This window comes from Leptonychotes weddellii, chromosome 2 (genome assembly GCF_054177405.1).
Source record: "Leptonychotes weddellii isolate Sample4059 chromosome 2, ASM5417740v2, whole genome shotgun sequence".
Lineage (NCBI taxonomy): Eukaryota > Metazoa > Chordata > Mammalia > Carnivora > Phocidae > Leptonychotes > Leptonychotes weddellii.
Genome location: NC_138370.1, coordinates 40097426 through 40116249, shown reverse-complemented (window position 1 = coordinate 40116249; position 18824 = coordinate 40097426). Strand labels below are relative to the sequence as shown.

General features: G+C 46.4%; 2 protein-coding genes across 2 annotated transcripts in view; one reads left to right on the top strand and one right to left on the bottom strand.

The window, feature by feature from the left end:
• Window positions 1–8773, bottom strand: part of DPYSL2 (dihydropyrimidinase like 2) — a 133720-nt gene extending 124947 nt beyond the window's left edge. Inside the window, exon 1 of the mRNA XM_081812866.1 lies at window positions 8405–8773. Coding sequence (XP_081668992.1) covers window positions 8405–8758 — 354 coding nt within the window. The 5' untranslated portion in view covers window positions 8759–8773. The remainder of the gene's footprint in view (window positions 1–8404) is intronic.
• A 363-nt stretch (window positions 8774–9136) lies between these two features.
• Window positions 9137–16266, top strand: PNMA2 (PNMA family member 2). The gene is given in 5 exon segments (XM_081810404.1): window positions 9137–9247; window positions 10986–11021; window positions 12113–12244; window positions 12551–13133; window positions 13135–16266. Coding segments are annotated over 2 exon segments (1095 nt in total). The 5' UTR covers window positions 9137–9247; window positions 10986–11021; window positions 12113–12244; window positions 12551–13061; the 3' UTR covers window positions 14158–16266.
• The last annotated feature ends 2558 nt before the right edge of the window (window positions 16267–18824 follow it).

Genomic DNA, 18824 nt, shown 5'->3' with positions numbered 1-18824 from the left:
ACAAATCAAACACCGCAGCTTATTTAAACAAAGAACACAGCAGAATCAGGAATTCAAAAATGGTTGGATGATAGAACATCTATTGATATAATTCATTATCTTCATAAATAAAAAAATGAGTCGCATGATTATCTCACTAGAGGCCAAAATCCATTTGATAATTTTCAATGTCATTCTTGATTTTTACCAAAAAATGTTAGAATGAAACTTCTTAGCAAGAAGGACGAGGAGACTTCCTTAACCAGAGAAAGAATATTTATGTCAAATTGGCCAATATCACATTTAATTGGGCAACCTGGATATTAAAGTCAGAGCTAGGCATGGGAGCTCGCTATCATCACAACTTTTTAATATTTTCCTGGAACTCTTAGTCAACAGTACATCAACAGAAAGAAATATGAAGTATAAATATTGGAAAGGAGAAAAACACTGTGATTTGCCTCAGAGGTTACGAGAATAATATCCTTGATGGGCTCGGGTTTTTGGAAACCAAATTCTCCTTATTTTCTGCTTTTTGCCTGGTTCATTTCTCCCCTGGGGCAATGAGCAACAAGCCTCCTATCTACCTCTCCCTCTGCCCCTAAGTGGATACATTCTAATATAGAATTTTTACAAATCAGTGTTTAAATATGAATGCTTTAATAGGAAAACTGGCAAAAAGCAGGATACCACTTACCATCTACAAATTTGGGAAATACCTCTCTCTCCCTCTCCCTCTGCCCCTACCCCTGTTCGTGAGCACGCTTTCTCTCAAAAATAAATAAATAAATCTTAAAAAAAGGAAAAAAAAGAATGGGAGAAAATATTTGTAAATCATATATCTGATATCCAGAATATATAAAGAACTTGTAGGCGTGCCTGGCTGGCTAAATCAGTAGAGCACAGTCTCAGGGTTGTTGAGTGCAAGCCTCACATTGGGTGTAGAGATTACTTAAAAATAAAATCTTAAAAAAAAAAAAAAACTCATACAACGCAACAACAAAAAGACAACTCAATTTTTTAAAAAGTGGCAAAAAATTCAAATAGACATTCTTCCAAAGAAGGTATGCAAATGACCAACTAGCACATGAAAAGCTGCTCAAATCATTAGTCACTGGGAAAATGCAAATCAAAACCATAATGAGATACCACTTCATAACCCCTGGGACAGCTATAATCCAAAAAAGGGGGAAACAACGTGTTGTGGAGGATGTGCAGAAAGAAACTGGAACCCTTGTACATTGTTGGGGGAAATGTAAAATGGAAGTAAAATTGTGGAAAACAGTTTGGCAGCTCCTCGAAAAGCTGAACATAGAATAACCATATGATCTAGCAGTTCCACTCCTAGGTATACACCTAAAACTGAAAACACATGTTTCAACAAAAACTTGTAAAAGAATGTTAACAGCAGTATTATTCATAAAAGCCAAAAAATGGAAACAACCCAAATGTCCATAAACTGGTGAATGGATAAATGAAATGTGATATATACAAACAATGGAATTCTGTTCAGTGATGGAAAGGAACGAAGGACTGACACACGCTCCCACGTGGCTTCATCTTGAGAACATTACACTGAATGAAAGAAGCCAGACACAAAAGGCCACGTGTTGTAGGATTCCATTTATGTAAAATGTCCAGAGCAGGCAAATCCATGGAGACAGAACGTGGATTTGTGGTCGTCATAGGCTGGGGTGAGAGGGTATTGGGGGGTAGCCACTTAATGGATATGGGGTTTCCTTTTGGAGCAATGAAATGTTCTGGAATTAAATGGTTGCTCAACACTGTGAATGTCCTAGAAGTCATTGGATTGTAGACTAAAATGGTTTAAAGGAGAATTTGATGTTACATGAATTTTACCGCAACTTTGAAAAAAACAAAGAAAGAACGGCTGGGGACAGCATCAGTTTCTTTCAGAGCCTTTAGTGGAAACAGAGGAGTCTTGGAGATTAAGGCCCCTCCTGATGACAGCTCAGGTTAGGTGACTGTGCAGGTAGGTGGCTCAGTTAGTGAACAACAGAGCCAGGACTACAAGCCAGGTTTCCTGACTCCTAGTTCAGAGTTCTTTCCACCAGAGAACTGCCTTGAAATCAGAGACCAAGCAAGCTGTCTATACATGTTTCAAAAACACACCCCAAGCCACCACCTTCAAGACCAGATGCTTCCCCTTCAAGGCACTATTTGTGTGCAGCTCTTGGCCTACGCTACCAGCCTTTGCCATGGGCTGGAGCCAGCCAAATTCAAGTGTCCGTCAGCCCGTCCGCCAATGTTTTTATTGATGGTTCCCTCATTATTTGCTTGTAGTTCATGATTTACATCAAGTGGAAAAATCACACTGTCATCACATTGCTCTAATCTTAGAAAAGCATGTCATTCACACTGTCAGATTTGGCCTCTGTCCCAGCGATAGTTGAAGATATTTCTTGTGTTAAAAAAAAATGATGGACAGAATATCAGCAGTTTAGGGCACATTCATAAAGACAGATCAACAGTCCTTTTTATAAATGGCGTCAAAAAGTACACTGCAAAACAGAAAACAAAGTAGGCACTCAGAACTATTTTGTAATAGTTAATTCTTTGGAGATAAAATGAGAAAAGAATGATTAATATAGAAAGCAATTCAGTACATCACAGTGATTAAAAGGCTATTCAGTCCCATGGACCTGGGTTCAAATCCTGCCTCTGGCTTTTAGTTAGCGAGTTGCTTTGCAAGTTTCTTTTACCTTCAGATATTTCTTTTGCAAAATAAGGATAACAGTAGCAACTACTTCATAGAGTTACCTTAGGATTAATAAGATAGCACACATAAAGCATTTAGCACAGGGCCTACCCCATAGAACATATGAAGTTTAATGGGATATGAAATATTTTGCCTGCAAAACTAAATTATATCTTTAAACTCACTATCTCTGGCAGTGGAGTGGAGCCACAGAATGGTGTATTGCAAGAAGTATGGCACTGATGGGGAGCCTGGGTGGTGCAGTCAATTGAGTATCCAACTCCTGATTTCAGCTCAGGTCATGATCTCAGGGTCATGGCTCACACTCAGCATGGAGACTGCTTGTCCTTCTCCCTCTGCCCCTCCCCCCCACTCACACACACTCTCTCTCTCTCTCTCCTTCTCTCACATAAATAAATAAAATCTTAAAAAAAAAAAAAAGAAGAAGTACAGCACTGAGTCAGGAAACCTTGGTTCAAATCCTAGGTCATACACTTACTAAAAAGCAAGACCTTGGGACTGGTCAGTAAATATCACTAAATCTCAGTGTCCTTACTTACAAAAAGGGGAAATGCCTATATCAGAAGGTGTCCAGGCAAGTTTCAAAATAATATACTCTACACATTCTAAGAAATAATGCAAGTTTCAAAATAATATACTCTACAGATCTAAGATAAAATGCTACCAAAATAACAAGGTTTAGGAGTGGGACTGGGCAGTGAGAGGCCTCCATCCTAATGCTGAAACCATCACCTGAATTCCATGGGACCAAGCACGATTTTTCTGGGCATTGCTTTCTCCACTGCTAGAATGAGGTGATTAAATAATCATGAGGTCTCTTTCAAGCTCTGACATTCAGTGGCAGTGTACATTCAACTCCATGATCAATTCTGACTCTCCCTTCTTTCTCAAGGAGAGAGGGACACTGGCACCAAAGGACCCACAAGAAAACTGGCCTATCTTTACCAACGGTAGGAAAATGCCCAGCCCGTTCCTGATTCCCATGGCCCACGAGTTTGTGAACTATGCAACATTCAACCAGATGTTGCCACTGGAGATTCAATGACAGCAAGTTGCCACTGGAGATTCAATGACAGCAATTTTCTTCTCCACCCTTGAGCCACAAGGGAGACAGATGATAGATGCTGTTTAGTTGGTGAGGGTTTTCTTCTATTCAGGTCTCAGGCCCCAGGCTGGAGGAGTCTATTTCATCCCCAATGTAACCCTTCTTACTTCCTCTCACAATTAATTGATTGCAGATCTATTAATTGTACAACAAATTTTCAATCATCAATGACTTATTAAAATTTAACAAATTATAGGACTATTATTCAACCTTAAAAAAAGAAAAAAATCTTGTCACATGCTAGAACATGGTTTAACCTTGAGGACATTATGCTAAGTGATGTAAGCCAGTCACAAGAAGATAAACGCTGTGAGATTCCACTTATAGGAGATGTCTAGAGTAGTCAAATACATAGAGACAGAAAGTAAGGTGGTGGATACCAGGAGCTGGGGGAAGGGGAAATGGGGAGTTACTGTTTAATGGACGCAGAGTTCCAGTTTGCAAGATGAAAAGTTCTGGAGACTGATTACACAACAATAGGAGTATATTTACATTACTGAATTGTATATTTAAAAATGATCAAGATAAATTGTATGTTACGTGTATTTCACCACAATTATTTTTTTAGTTTAACTAATTATATGATTAGTTCCATAATTACTTGGGAAATCAAGGGATACCAATAATTATGGATTATCACCATTTCCTTCTCTTCCCTTTGATCCCAGATGGGGCTTTTTGGAGTCCTGAACATACAAATGTTTATATTTGTGTTTCCTCTTTTGAAACAATGTGGCCTCTAAAGTATCAAATGAATGCCCTTGTTCTTGGCTTCCAGCCAAATCTCTACCACATATCTGGCTAACTAGTTGTTCATCTTATTGAACAGGCTAGCCTACTATCAGACAAGTATCTCTGGGGACAACCTACGTATCAGTCATTCACATAACAGACGGAAGCCTTCAATCATTGGGATTTCTTTCTAGCTAAGATAAACATAAGGAAGGGATTTTGAATGGGAGAAGTGAGCGAAAAGGAGAAGAGTGATTTCAGAACTTGTTTTGGAGGAAGAAAGATCTAGAATGGGCATCACCATCAAGATGGGGTAAGGGTAGCATTGAACAGTAAGAGGGCAGCAGGGTCACTGGGCACCTAGGGCTGGGAGTTAATCAACTTGGAGAGGGGATGAGGGGAGACACAATGACAGGGAATATCAAAAAGCATTTTACAGACGGGAATTTTGTCAAGTTCAGTGGAACTCCTATATAGTTTACTCATTGGCATCTGCACTGGAGAAATGGAGAATCACTCCCCAGACACATAGGTTTGCTGTGGGAAGAAGGGCCTGGGAGCACCTTTGGAAGAGATGCTCATGATCCAGCTTCCCTGGCTAAACTGTGTCTGAGGTAGAATAGAGGGAATTCCTAAGAGGAAGGGAGGAGGCTGAGGGAGGAGGCACTGGCAAGGGGGAATTAGGCCAATAATACTGCCCTTCTGGCTCTCTCTTCCAAGAGGCTCAGAGTCCTTCACAGATGATAACCAATCTTACCTCACTGCAGCCCAAAGTGGACCTCGCAAAGGACACAAAGGAAAAGAGAGTAAAGAGGTAGCTTTCCTCATTCATATTCACTACACTGGCTCTTTCCCTTCACCCAAACCTAACATCCCAGCCCAAGCCACACCCATTTTTTCTGGTGATTACCTGCTATCACCTGTAAATGCAAATGCAGACACCCATGTCTCACAAGCCACATGGCATCTGGGTTGAGGAAGCCTGTTCCCTCCTTTCCCAAAGCCTTGCTAGAGGAACAGCAGACACCCTGCTACAGGTGGACAAAGCCACTTCTGACCAACCATACATTAACAATACCTATAAATACAGATTCAGGGGAAGAAAGTGGTGCAAATCAGGGACCCCAGGGCCCACTCACTCTAGTTCTCCTCCTCTCTTGTCCCAAGGCTTCAGACAGGAATGCACTGAGATGCTGGCAGTCACATTGCTCATTAGCTGAAAATTAAGTGATGGCTACTCAAGTCAATCAAAATGGTGGGCCCAACTGTGCTTTTGAAAATCACCATTGTTATACACACACACACATACACTCCAAATACCTTTTCTCTCTTGTATAGACATGAAATATTCAACCACTGTAAGTACTGATCCCGGTAAGTGCTCTTAGTCATGAATGAAACCAATCCCATAGGAACACGTTGCCTTATGTGATAAGGCAAGACTGAATGAAAATTCAGGGAAGGCTGCAGAAAAACCAAGCAGAATCATCTTCTGTTGCTAATAACTGGGCAACTAAAGCAAATGTGGGTGTTACGGAGGCTAAAAGTGGCTGGGGTTCCGGTTGGGTATTTCCTCTTCAAATCTCCCCCTCCATGCACCCTAGGTTTACAATTTCAAATGTCTATTAAAATCAGGGAGTGTTCGGGGTGCCTGGGTGGCTCAGTCGTTAAGCGTCTGCCTTCAGCTCAGGTCATGATCCCAGGGTCCTGGGATCCAGCCCAGCATTGGGCTCCCTGCTCAGTGGGAAGCCTGCTTCTCCCTCTCCCACTCCCCCTGCTGTGTTCCTGCTCTTGCTATCTCTCTCTATGTCAAATAAATAAATAAAATCTTTAAAAAAAAAATCAGGGAGTGTTCAAACAAGAAGCTGATGATCAAACATCTAAGCTTCCAAATGGACAGGAAAAGAGATGTATTATTCAACCCAATGAAACTTTGCCTTTCAAACCTGAGTTTTAATTCACTGCCATTATTATAGGGGTTGCCATTCTCAAGCTCTGTCCCTTGATCTGCCATTTTAAAAATAATCCCTTCCTTATCTCAAGGCATTTTTCTGCTCCCTTTAGGACATTAGGATTACCAGCACAACTTGTTAAAGATGAGGATACTCACACAACCATGAGGCTGTATGATCATGGTTTGGCCCTCATCTAATGTATTCACCTGGGAAAGTATTTCACACTCCCTCATGTTTCAATATTTGTTACATTATTTAAAACTTTTGCTTCAGTTGTCTGATGACTTGAATTCAGGTGAGTTTTCTGGATTAAGTTCTTTGGGTTGACTCATAGTGAAATACAGATATCAGGTACCTCCTATATGAATAAATCAGAGGACAGAGCTGGGGGAGGAGGAACCAATTAAATAATTAATTGCCCCACCTTTTGAAAATGACAGTAAATGGTTTATCTTTCCTAGAATTGGTGCAATAAAAGTCAAAAGCTGCAAAACTCTATGCTGTGTCAGGAAACGGTAACGTGTTCCAGCCATTATCACCAACTCCTTAATTGTTCTCCATGCGTTCACCATAAGCACACAACCTGAATACTAAATAAATGTTGGTGGACTCACTCAGGGAATAGGTAGAGACCACTCCCAACTACTCTGAACACCCCTTAAGAAGAAATCACCTTGAACTTTTTATAGCTAACCTTCTCCCTGCCCCACAAGGCAAGGCACACAATAGGTATTCAATTATCAATCATTGACTGATTTCTCCTCTTCACCAGTGGGCATGGGAGAGAAACAGCAAACAAGTATTAAAACATTTCACACTGTAATTCATCGGTTGAGAAATTAAGGATGTGGAAAAAAATGCACAAGTATGAAGGTCACCCTGATAAAGAAAAAAATGCGAGAAGACTACCGCACTTAAAATGCACACCGTCCACAAGGGCCAGAGATAACAAATATCTTCTAAAATCAAGGTTTGCCAAATTGGCCTTCTTTGTTTCTCCATTAACACGGTATAGGGGGGTCTAGCCCCTCTTTGACAATCTATTCAAAATGTGAGGGATTTTCCCCTTTTCTTTTCTTTTCACCCTTTGAACATAATCCACTAAGTCTCCATCCCCAAAGCACCTCCCAAATAGTGGCAGGGGGGGAGCACTCTGGGAAGCCCTTGCTGAGATACTTAGCGGAACTTTGTTCTCCACATGGGCTATTTGGAGCGTCTCGGGTTCCTTGGGTGACTCCACAGCCTCCCTCGTTTCACGCGGCGAACAGGAGTAGGGCGAGGAGATCCTCCCAGGCGGTCCGCGGAGGCGCTGACCATGGTCCTGGCCTCCGAGCTCCGGACGCGAGCGCGGAGGGCGAGGGAGAAGGTATCGTGGGAGAGCGCGCAGGGCGCGGCGGGGAGCTGCTGTCGAAGCCCCCGCCCCTCCCGAACCCCGGGGAGCCTTCGGGCCTGCATGCGAACCCTCCACTGCACGCTCCGAGATGCATCAAAAAAGGGTGGGGCACTCAGCCACAACTGCAATCGGAAGCCGCCCGGAAGGATTTAAGAAGAATGGAATCGGTTCAACCCTCCCCCACACCACCATACGACCCCCAACCGGGGATCGGTTCATCCGTTACCCCCACCCCCCACCTCCCAGGCCCAGGGAGGCTCTGGCAGCCTTTGTGGGCGCGTAGCCGCCCACCGCCGAGCCCGAGCCTCTCCGCACCCTGTACGTAGAAGGGGCAAGTAGGGTGGGGTGCATGTACAGATTTGAGGATGCAATATTCAAGCAAGGCAGGACGGTGGACCCGCTGGGATCCTCGGTTCTCCACCGAGCTGGAAGGGGGACGAGGGAGGGGCGACCCCGCATCTGGTCCTGCGTCTCGAATACCCCCCCACCCCCATACCAACCTGGTCGTAGATGTTCTGCAGGGCTTCCTTGCCCGAGGCCCGCCGGATCTCCACCTTCCGGCTCGATTCAACAGATGGCTCCCCGCCGGCGCGCCGGCCCTGCCGGGAGTACGGCGGCTGAGGGTCCGGGCCCAAGTGGGCGACGTCCCGCTGCTGAGCCACCACCTGCCCCGAGCCCCGGCCCACAGACAACGAGTCGAAGTCGATGGTCTTGTTCTCGGAGGACCCTTCCACCGGGCAGAACATGCCACAGAATTTCTGCCGGGGCTTGGGGCTGCCTGAGCCCAGGTTTTTAAAAAAGGCAGGGACTTCTTCGTCCTCTGCCGGCTTCCCGGATTGCTTCCTCTCGGCCATGGCGCGGGAGCTCGGGGAGGGTCCTCTCCGTCCGTCCGTCTGCCGGTCCCTAAATCGGTCTCTCAGTGCACAAACCCCCTGGTTGCTGCCGAGGCTGCCGCTCTCTGCCTACCGCAAGGTGTACAGAAAGGAAGGAGGGCTGCCGAGCAAGCGACCCACCCCTCGCGGTCCCTCCCTCTGACCCCGCTTTTTCCCCTCCCTGCCCACGCCCCCCGCCGCCGCGCCAGCTCCCGCGAGCAGCAAAGTTGGGTCTGGAAGGGCGGCCGCTGCGGCAGCGGGAGCAGAGAGCCTGCCAGTTCCTGGCAGCTGCGGGAAGAGGGAGGCGCGGGCGGGGCGGGGGCGGGGCGCGGCGCAGGGGAGGGGAGCCGGGCGCAGGGGAGGGAGGGGAGGGCCGGGCCGCCAAGAGCCCAGCGCTCCGGAAGTGAAGCGGCCAGACCACCCGCTAATGGATGCGGAGCACAGTGCCTGCTGACCGCTCTCCGCGCCAGGGTGAGTATGGGGCAGGGCACGTAGGGGCGAGGACCGGAGGGCGCAGCCCCTGGCCTCTGCGCCCCTCTCCTCCACCTTCCTGGCCCAGGAGCCTCTCCCCCACCGCATTGCAGAGGTGGGCCAGGGGCAAGGGCCCGCCGGAGAGAGGGTTCTCTCCCCCTTACCCAGGGTGTGAGCTGATGGATGGGGAAAGAGGGACGAACCGACTGACGCCTGGACACCCGGAGGAGGGGAAGGGGCAGACCATATGGAGAAGTGGGGGCCTTACGAGGCATGGGATACCAAACCTGGTTACGCAAGGGCCTTGGTAGGCTACGCAGAGATTGAAACGAAAAGGTTCTCACTCACTGCACCCACAGTGGTAGGGGGCGCCTAGCATGGCGGGGAGAAATGCAGAGGGGCGTAGCAAAGGCGGGGGAGAAGTGGATAAAGACATAGGTCTACGCGCCGTGGGAGTGTAGCAAAAAGTGCAGTCTGCAAATTCTGGCGCCGAACGGCAACGTGTAGTAAGAGTGGGTAGAGACCTGTTCTATTGCCCGAAGGCGTCGTCTGCCGTAACTGCGCCACTGCACCCGTAAGAAGGGCCCAGGAGAACGTCTTGATTTGGTATCTTCCGCCCCTCCTTCCTTGCCAAAACAGAGGGTAAGACGCAGATTGAAGCCCACTCCCCAAGTCCCCAGCCCTTCTCCGCACCCAGAGTGCCCCGCCTCAATCCCCCGCCCCCGTTGCGCACTGCGCCAGAGCCGCGGGGTTTCCCAGGTTGCCAGACGCCAAGTGCCTGGGATGTAAAGTGCGTGCGCGCGAGTCCCGTGGTGGGGTAGGGGACGGGGTGCACTCTGTGACTGTGCCTTGAATTATGCGAGGCCACGCCCGGGAAAGGTGTGTGGGACTTGGTGTGTATGTGCGGCTCTACCAGCTACAGCTACTGGGTTGGTGGGCAGATAACGAGCATTTTGATTTGTGCCGGTAACGCGGTCTCTGAGAGTCCTTCATTGCTTATTCCTGTCCCCATGTCTTTTCCATGGATCAATCCCTGCCTCTGGGCGATTACAGCCCCGCCCCTCCTTCCATAGTGGCAAAATCCTGCAGGAATGATGCCCATCCTTTGGCGGCTGGGGAGGGAGATCTGGGCATGCTCAGTAACCAGGGTGGGTTTGGGCTTGGAGAAGCTGTATACCGCAAGACCGTCGCGCAGCACAGTGTGACCAAGGATCCATTCCCATTGTCAGCCCTTGCTCCTGGAAGGATTAAGTTCGGATACCCTCCTCCCCCCACTCCCATCTTGAGGGACAGTTTGGGGAATGGAGTTAAATTTGGAGGACAACCAGTCACAGTTTGAAGACGAGCCCACCATGACAGGTGGGAAAGAGGACCCCGCTGAGAACTGCGAGAGGAGAGGGGAGGGCCTGGGAGGCCCAGAGAACCGGAGGCACGCATTTGGACTTTGAACCAGATGTGCTTCGCATTTGAATAAAGTGCTTCCACACGAATTACATCATTTCCTACCCAGAGTGAGCCCGTGAGATGAGTGCTTTTATCATCACCCATTTCCAGAGCAGGAAACTGAGATTTAGAGAGATTGAGGTGCTTTGGCCAAGGTCACTCACTATCTGGCTAAATGATCCAATAGTTACAGCTGAAAATCTGATTCCTTTTCCAACTTCTCCCATCTTTACATGAGAAAATACGAGATTTTTACTTTTTTTTTTTTTTCCACGTCCAAATATTTCCATTGCAGGTAGAGATCGCCTTTGGAAGAAGCAGCCAGCCAAAGGTAGCCTAAGCTCCGCATGGCCGTTATTATGTAGACCTTGGAGATGTTTCTTCCTGGGCATTCAGTGCCTTTTTACATCTCCTGTTCCCTCTAAATATTACGAGAAGAAGGTTACCCCCTTATCTTAGGAGGGAGAGTGTGGCATGGAGATGCCACTGGGCTCAGGTCCCTAGGGCTGCTGGCTGAAGGTCGGATCCGACATTTTGCCCTCCTGGCCCTCTAGCACATGCCAGGCCTTCTGCACCTTCCAGAAGGACTTGGAAAATGTGCCTGCAGTGACAGCAGGTGCCACCGTAGCTACGGGCTGACATCTGTGGCATATGGACCCCATTTGGACCGATGGGGATGTCTTAGGCCTACCGAAGAATATTCGAGCCCCTTAACACACAACCCCATGACCAACTGGGAGACGGTAGAAACTCTTCCCTTTCTACATCCCCCAGTCTCCACCACTCTCCACAGATGTGCTTCTTGTTTTTCTTTTTTCCTCCAATGACCCAGTCAAGCTTAAGTGTTATGAAGCATTTTTAACATTCATAGCAAAAGAAACACCTAGTTGTGCATTTGCAAAGCCTGCCCGCACATAACAAAAGAGAATTCATAATCCCAAGTTTAACTAACTTGGTTCTGAGATTTCTTTTTTTAATTGTTAAACCTAGGGGCGCCTGGGTGGCTCAGTTGCCTAAGTGTCTGCCTTCAGCTCAGGTCATGATCCCAGGGTCCTGGGATCGAGCCCCTGCTCAGTGGGGAGTCTGCTTCTCCCTCTCCCTCTGCCCCTGCTTGTGCTCTCTCTCTCTCACTTGCTCTTTCTCTTAAATAAATAAATTAAATCTTTAAAAAATATTGTTAAACCTATACTAAATTGTTATGCCTATAGTATAGTATATAAGTTAAATTATACCTATATTAAATTGGTTTTAAATGTTTGAGTGATTTCTAATTGTATTTTTAATCAAAGAAATGCAGCAACTCCATTTGTTTAGTAGATTTAATTATAAAGGATTGTCATTTTTTAAAATAAGTGCATTAATAGTCATCATTGGCTATCATCAAAGCCATAAATATATATTATTGTTATTTATGTGTAACAGGGCAGCTTGACTTGGCTGGAGCTAAGACAGACCCAGACACACCATTGTGTGGAGTTGGGTGACATCTTCCTTTTCTAGAAGCTGACTAAATAAGCTCGTGACTCTCACGGAACAACTGGAACACATACACAGGTATCTAGCCACATCTGATTTCGTTCTTCACGTGAGGAAAATCTCGAGTCCTGTCCTCAACTGGGGCTCAGACATTAATTGGCATGCCTGATGAGCAAATGGTGGGGAAGCCAGGTTGCAGGAGGGTCCCCAAAAGAAAAAAAAAAAAGTCAGTCCAAACAAAAAAGAGGTCTGACAGAGTGGGGCAGATGTAAATCCAATGTGAGACAGAACCCCTGGCCTACCCCCACTTGCGTCATGAACCAAAGCACGATGCTCCCTGGGAAGGAAAAGGCTGTGTGGTAAAACTGACCATTGTTTCACTAGGAGTCCAAGTCACCCTGCTGGGACACATCTCTCTAGGAGCTCGGGATGCAGGGGTGCAGAATGGAGGCCTTTCCCCATGACTAGCGAGAGGAGAGGTGAGGCGAGGCGAGGCGGCAAAGACTGGGAGAGTGGCAGAAACAGCTCTTACAGGTGTCTCGGGCACTCGCAGAAGGGTCAACAGCACCACGTGGCTGCTAGCATCTGGGAGAGAGCAACGGCAGACCCCGGACTGCAGAGCCACAGGGAATGGCACTGTCATAACCGAGATACCGACCAGCCACCTTGGGTCAGGTCTAGAGACATAGCTGGAAGTGCTGAGTTCTTGCCACTGGGCAAGTAAGGGTTATTGGTCCAGAAGACCTTGGGACTGCTGTGGGAGTGGCCTAGGACCCATTCAGGGGTGGAGTAGAAGTTCAGGAGCTCAGGCAGGGTATTCTGAGTCCTAAGGCAGCGTATCTGCACCACAAACTAATCGGCAGCTGTAGAGTTAGAGCGAGCAAATACTCAGAAGATGGCTCTGGCACTGTTGGAGGACTGGTGCAGGATCATGAGTGTGGATGAACAGAAATCACTGATGGTTATGGGGGATACCAGTGGACTGTGATGAGGCTGAGATTCAGGAGGTTCTCCAGGAGACTTTGAAGGCTCTGGGCAGGTATAGACTGCTTGGCAAAATATTCAGGAAGCAGGAGAATGCCAATGCGGTCTTATTAGAGCTCATGGAGGATATTGATGTCTCGGTGATACCCAGTGAGGTTCAGGGAAAGGGGGGGATCTGGAAAGTGATCTTTAAGACCCCTAACCAGGACACCGAATTTCTTGAACGACTGAACGTCTTTCTGGAAAAAGAGGGACAGACAGTCTCGGGGATGTTCCGAGCCCTCGGCCATGAGGGAGTGTCTCTGGCCGCCGTGCCCTGTGTTTAGCCAGAGTTATTGGCTCATTGGTTGGGGCAGGAGATAGCACAAGCCCCTCAGCCTCTGCTGCCCATGAGATACCGGAAACTGAGAGTGTTCTCGGGGAGTGCCGTGCCCGCCCCCGAGGAAGAGCCCTTTGAAACCTGGTTGGAACAAGCCACTGAGATCGTCAAAGAGTGGCCGGTAGCAGAGGCAGAAAAGAAACGGTGGTTGATGGAAAGCCTGCGCGGCCCCGCCCTGGACATCATGCATATAGTGCAGGCGGACAACGCGGCCATCAGCGTGGAAGAGTGCTTGGAGGCATTTAAGCAAGTGTTTGGAAGCCTGGAGAGCCGCAGGACCTACCAGGTGAAGTACCTGAAAACCTATCAGGAGGAGGGGGAGAAGGTCTCAGCCTATGTGTTGCGGTTAGAAACCCTGCTCCGGCGAGCCGTGGAGAAACGAGCCATCCCCAGGAATATCGCAGATCAGGTCCGCCTAGAACAGGTGATGGCGGGGGCCAGCCTTAGGGAGGTCCTGTGGTGCAGGCTGAGGGAGCTGAAGGATCAGGGCCCGCCTCCCAGCTTTCTTGAGCTAATGAAGGTAATCCGGGAGGAAGAGGAGGAAGAGGCCTCTTTTGAAAACGAGAATATTGAAGAGCCAGATGAAGGGGATGGCTATGGCCACTGGGATCACGAGGCAGATGACTAAAAACCAGCTCAGCGCAGGACCCACAGCCAGTGCACCTAGGGACATTCACTTTATCCAGCTGAGACGGCGTGGCTCTTTTTGTCGTTAAATGTACACAACTGAAATCGAGGCTTTGGGGCCAGGTTTGCTGCTTCTTTCTCAGAAAAAATTATCCGAGAGTTGCTTGGACCCTACATAGATGATGAACAAACACCAGATTAAATTCCAAATATGAGATAGGAAGCCTCAAGGAAGCTGAGGCACTTCAGGTCTCCCAAATAGACCAAAGTTTACCCCTACCATAAAAGAAAGAAATGATGTGAGGGAAAAAAATATATATATCTTTTGTAATTTATTTAAAAATCTAAGCTCTTGGACTTGTCAGGTGATTTCCTTTCTCAAGTCAGCACCTTCTCTCTGAGTACCTAGCAGTGTGAGGCGCTGGTCAAAGAGGTAAGGATCCTAAACCTAGGAGCATGGGCGGTGCTCTCAGGGAGCTTACCACCTCCTTGAAGATGTGACCTCGGCATGGGAGAAGCAAATAACTTCATGTGTAAATAAGTCACAACACCCGTAGAAGTGCCATTGCCAAATGAATACAACCACCTCCGCTATGATGTTTCTTTCTTTACTTGGGATGCACTCCTCCACTTTTCCGCTAGGTGTCAGATGGTCAGTTCCAGGCACTGGGTCAGAGCCTCAAGACATAGATGACTCAGCCTAATCGCTGCTTTCAAGAGATTTACAGTATGCCAGACACCTTTGAGAAAGAGTGGACATTATGGGAAGACATGCTAGAGAGGGAGGATTGGATTTAGCGAGCAGACCATTTTGGTCAGAGAAGATTTTTAGTGGCGACAAAGGGGACGAAGGAGAGGAAAGGAGCTCGTGTTTACTGAGGGTCTATTATGTTCCAGGTGTTTTACACATATCTCATTTAATGTACACAGCAACCCCAACAGGGTATCATGTTGCCCTTTTTGAAAGAGAAGATGAAGCTCAGATGAGCTAAGTGGTCTCCTCAATATAGAAATGCTAACAAGTGGCAGAGCTGAGATAGAAGTCCGGAACTTTTGGACTCTTGCTAATCCTCCCGCCACTACAATCCTGATTTTTCAAGTTGTGCTCCACAGTTCTGCAGAGATTTTTCAGCAGTTCCATCTTTAAAATGTATTTTAAACTCCACATCTCTACTGAAAAACAGGTAGATTCAAGTGTATCGATATTCAAATGTTCACACATTGGCATTCACCCACAGGCTCACTTATGTTTCCAGATGGACTCGTTTTGTGCAGACCTCGGAAGTAACGTTCCCTTGTGATATCTGAGCACATATCTGGACTTAATTGTTCAAAGATTAAAGAAGTTAATGGCACCTCACAGGTGTTTAAATCATGTCCATGCATGCCCTGTGATGTAATGTGTGCTCGTGGAGCATAAATGAGCACCATTCGGTTAAATGCTAGTTGATATATAGCATCATGGTACCTTTTTGTAGACAGCAAACTTCTCTAAACATCAGTTTCCTCGTTGGGAAAATGGGAACAGAATAGAATAGGGTTGTTGTTGGGCTCCAGTGACATAATGCCTTTGAATCCCTTAGCATGATGCCTGGAACATAGAAAGCCTTCAGTACTTAAGACTCATGATTTTCATGATACTTACTGAATGTTCAGTGCATGCTCTCTTTATTGTTCTAACAGTGGTGCGATAACAAGTAAATATGTAATCTGTCAGTCAAGTTGGGACAACATTGCATCAGAAACCATTTTAGCTCTGGTCCATTTGAGTACTTGCTGTCTGTTATCTTTGTGATAAGTATGCCAGCAGCTGGACTGTTGTTAGTGATTGGACTTGGAAACGATAAATTATTCTTCCCAATTGTGGATAATTTTAACGGACGAATATCCTGAGATTGTAAGAAAAGCATTTTTTTAGAAGGTACCATTTGTGATCATTTCTATGTTATAATTTTTCAATACTGTTCAACCAAAATGTCCAGTACACCCTTTCATGGGGTTTTTTTTTTTTGTATTCATGAAAATGGCCTCTTTGTTTTCAATTATTGACAGTATACAAAGTAAAATGTTATAAATGTGAAGTTATTAAATAAATACATGCTAATAAAATGCTGAGGTTTTCATTTCATGTATTTTGATTCTGTATTAGCTATTGCTTGAAGGAGTTTCATTACAAAAAAGAGAAAAATTGATAGGTAAGGTTAGAAAATCAAACCAAAGCCAGAAGGTCTGAACTCTTCTAGATAGGAAAACCTGAGAGCAAAATGCTGGGATAAGAGTACTTGAGCTTTGTCTCCAGGGATGAAAGAAAGCGCAGTCACCCATCATCGATTTCCCTTTTAAAATACATAGAAACAACAGATGGAGGCCTGTTCCCTCAGAGACCTCCAACTCATTTTCTTGAGCAAGTTACTGTACAGATAAATTCACCACGTCTATTCTGCCAAGAGTGAAATGACCTAGAGGTAAAATATTGCATCTTTTGGATGAAGTCATTTTTTTACCTTGCAGATGTGTAGGAGGAAAGTTCCTCTTGCCATTGGCCTTCTCAAAATTGTTTCTCTTCTGCTGTTCTACAGTGCAGTAGGGGAGGAGTCCTCCCTGAGCTGTACACAATGCCGATCGGCCTATTACAAGATGAGTGTCCTGAGGGATGCCCAACACCCTCTCCCAATCACTTGAGCAAAAACCTCTTAAAAAATTGGCCTCACCTTACACTTACTATGTCTCCAGTCCTGACTCTTGGACACTGAGGCCTCCAAGATTACATAGCCCACTGCTGAAGACAACTTTTTTGGTTTTTTGTTTGTTTGTTTGTTTGTTTTTTACCAGGGTCATGAGTTTCTTCAGGCCTTAGAGTCATCTGACATCTCCACCTGCACCAGCCAGTCTGCCAAGCCTTGCATCCTGTTGTCATCCGCTGTCCACCCCAAATGCAAGACTCTGATCATCAGTTCTCATCTTTACTCTCCTGTCCACACTGCACTGTGTTTCCTTCCAGTGTTGGTCTTCAAGGTCCAACATGCCTTCCTGGTACTCATGATGTCCTAGACAAACTAGCCTATATCATCAGAGTCCTTGCAAAATACCCTGGCACCATATTCCTTAATTGAACTCTGGTCCTCCAGGTAGCCTGCTGCCCTCAAGTCTCTTGAGTGGAAGCTGCTCAGTCTCCCATCTCAGGAAAGATTGGAGAGTGCTGGTGGCACTTCTTTTAGTTCACCCTCATCACCTCCCCACTTGCAAACACGTTTCCTGGCATAAACTGACTCCCTCTGCCCCACAGTGAGCTGTGGGTCAGTCCTGGCAAGCCTAAACAGAGCATTGGCAAAGCAACCCAATGTGCAAAGAGCCTATTTAGGATGGCATCTGGCCAGATGTTATCTCTAGCAGCAAAAAGTAAAAGAAAAAGATAACAAATGTAAGCCATATCTAAGGGAGTCCTACAAGTCAAGACTGGGAAAGCAAAGATGGTTGGAAGCTAGAGTTTTGAGGATTGGAGCCTGAAATGAAACATAGACTTGAAGTAAGAGGATCTGAGACAGTATTGTCAAATACACTCACCGTGCATTTTTTGTTGATCACCAGCATAATCTTTGGGTGGTCTATAAAGACTCAGGATCAGAGCAGACATCTCTCCCATCTTTCAGGGTAGGCTGGGAGCTCCTTGAGTTGCTCAGGGAAGACTTTTACTCACTGAGAAAGTCTCTTGGGGTGCAAGATGGTGTCCAGAGATGGGCTTCTCAGAAACTAGCTTCCCCACTGTAGCAGGCTCTGGATTTGGCCCTGGTGCTGACCTGACTTTCTGCTGTGCCTGAGTGGTCCTTGACATCCCAGATGAACATTTTCTTAAAAACTAGAGTAACTCCAGAAGTGGATGCCAAAATCAATTCGATCATAAGAAAAAAAGGTGTAGGATTTCAATGTCTTTCAGGACACCAGCTGGAGCTGACCATTAATTGTGTGGGGTGCTTAAAGCAGCAGCTGAGGCTTTTTCCCAATCTGCCCCACCCCCACCCACCCTTGAAGGGAAAGGTTACCAAAGGGAGGCATTACCCAGACTATGGGGTAGTGCTGAGGCTAGGAGTCTAGGCAGGAAGTCCCCAGAAAAGGCAGGGAAGGCTCACCTCCATCCCATCCTATCCCAGACCTGCCCCCACTCTGCACAGCCTAAAGGCAGTCCCACTGAAGGCCTTCCCGGTCTTCTTGGTACAACAGCTTTCCCAATTAACTCAGTTACTAACACTGCTTTCTTGAAATAACAAGCAATTGTCACAAAAGTAAACTTCCTTTTTTCCAGCTTTATTTAAGGTATAATTGACAAGTAAAAATTGTGTATATTTAAGGAGTGCAATGTGATGTTTTGATGTACTTATGAATTGTGAAGTGATCCCCACAATCAAACTAATTACCTCACATGGTTACCGTGTGTGCACGTGCACACGTGTGTGGTGAGAACACTAAAAATCTATTCTCTTAGCAAATTTCAGGTACACAGCATAGTATTATTAACTATAGTCATCATGCTGTACATTGGATCTCCAGAACTTAAGCAGCCTGTGTAAGTGAAAGTTTGTACCCTTTGGCCAACATGTTTCCATTTCTCTCACCTCCCAGCCCCTAGTAATGGCCATTCTACTCTCTGCCTCTACGAGTTCTATTTTTTTA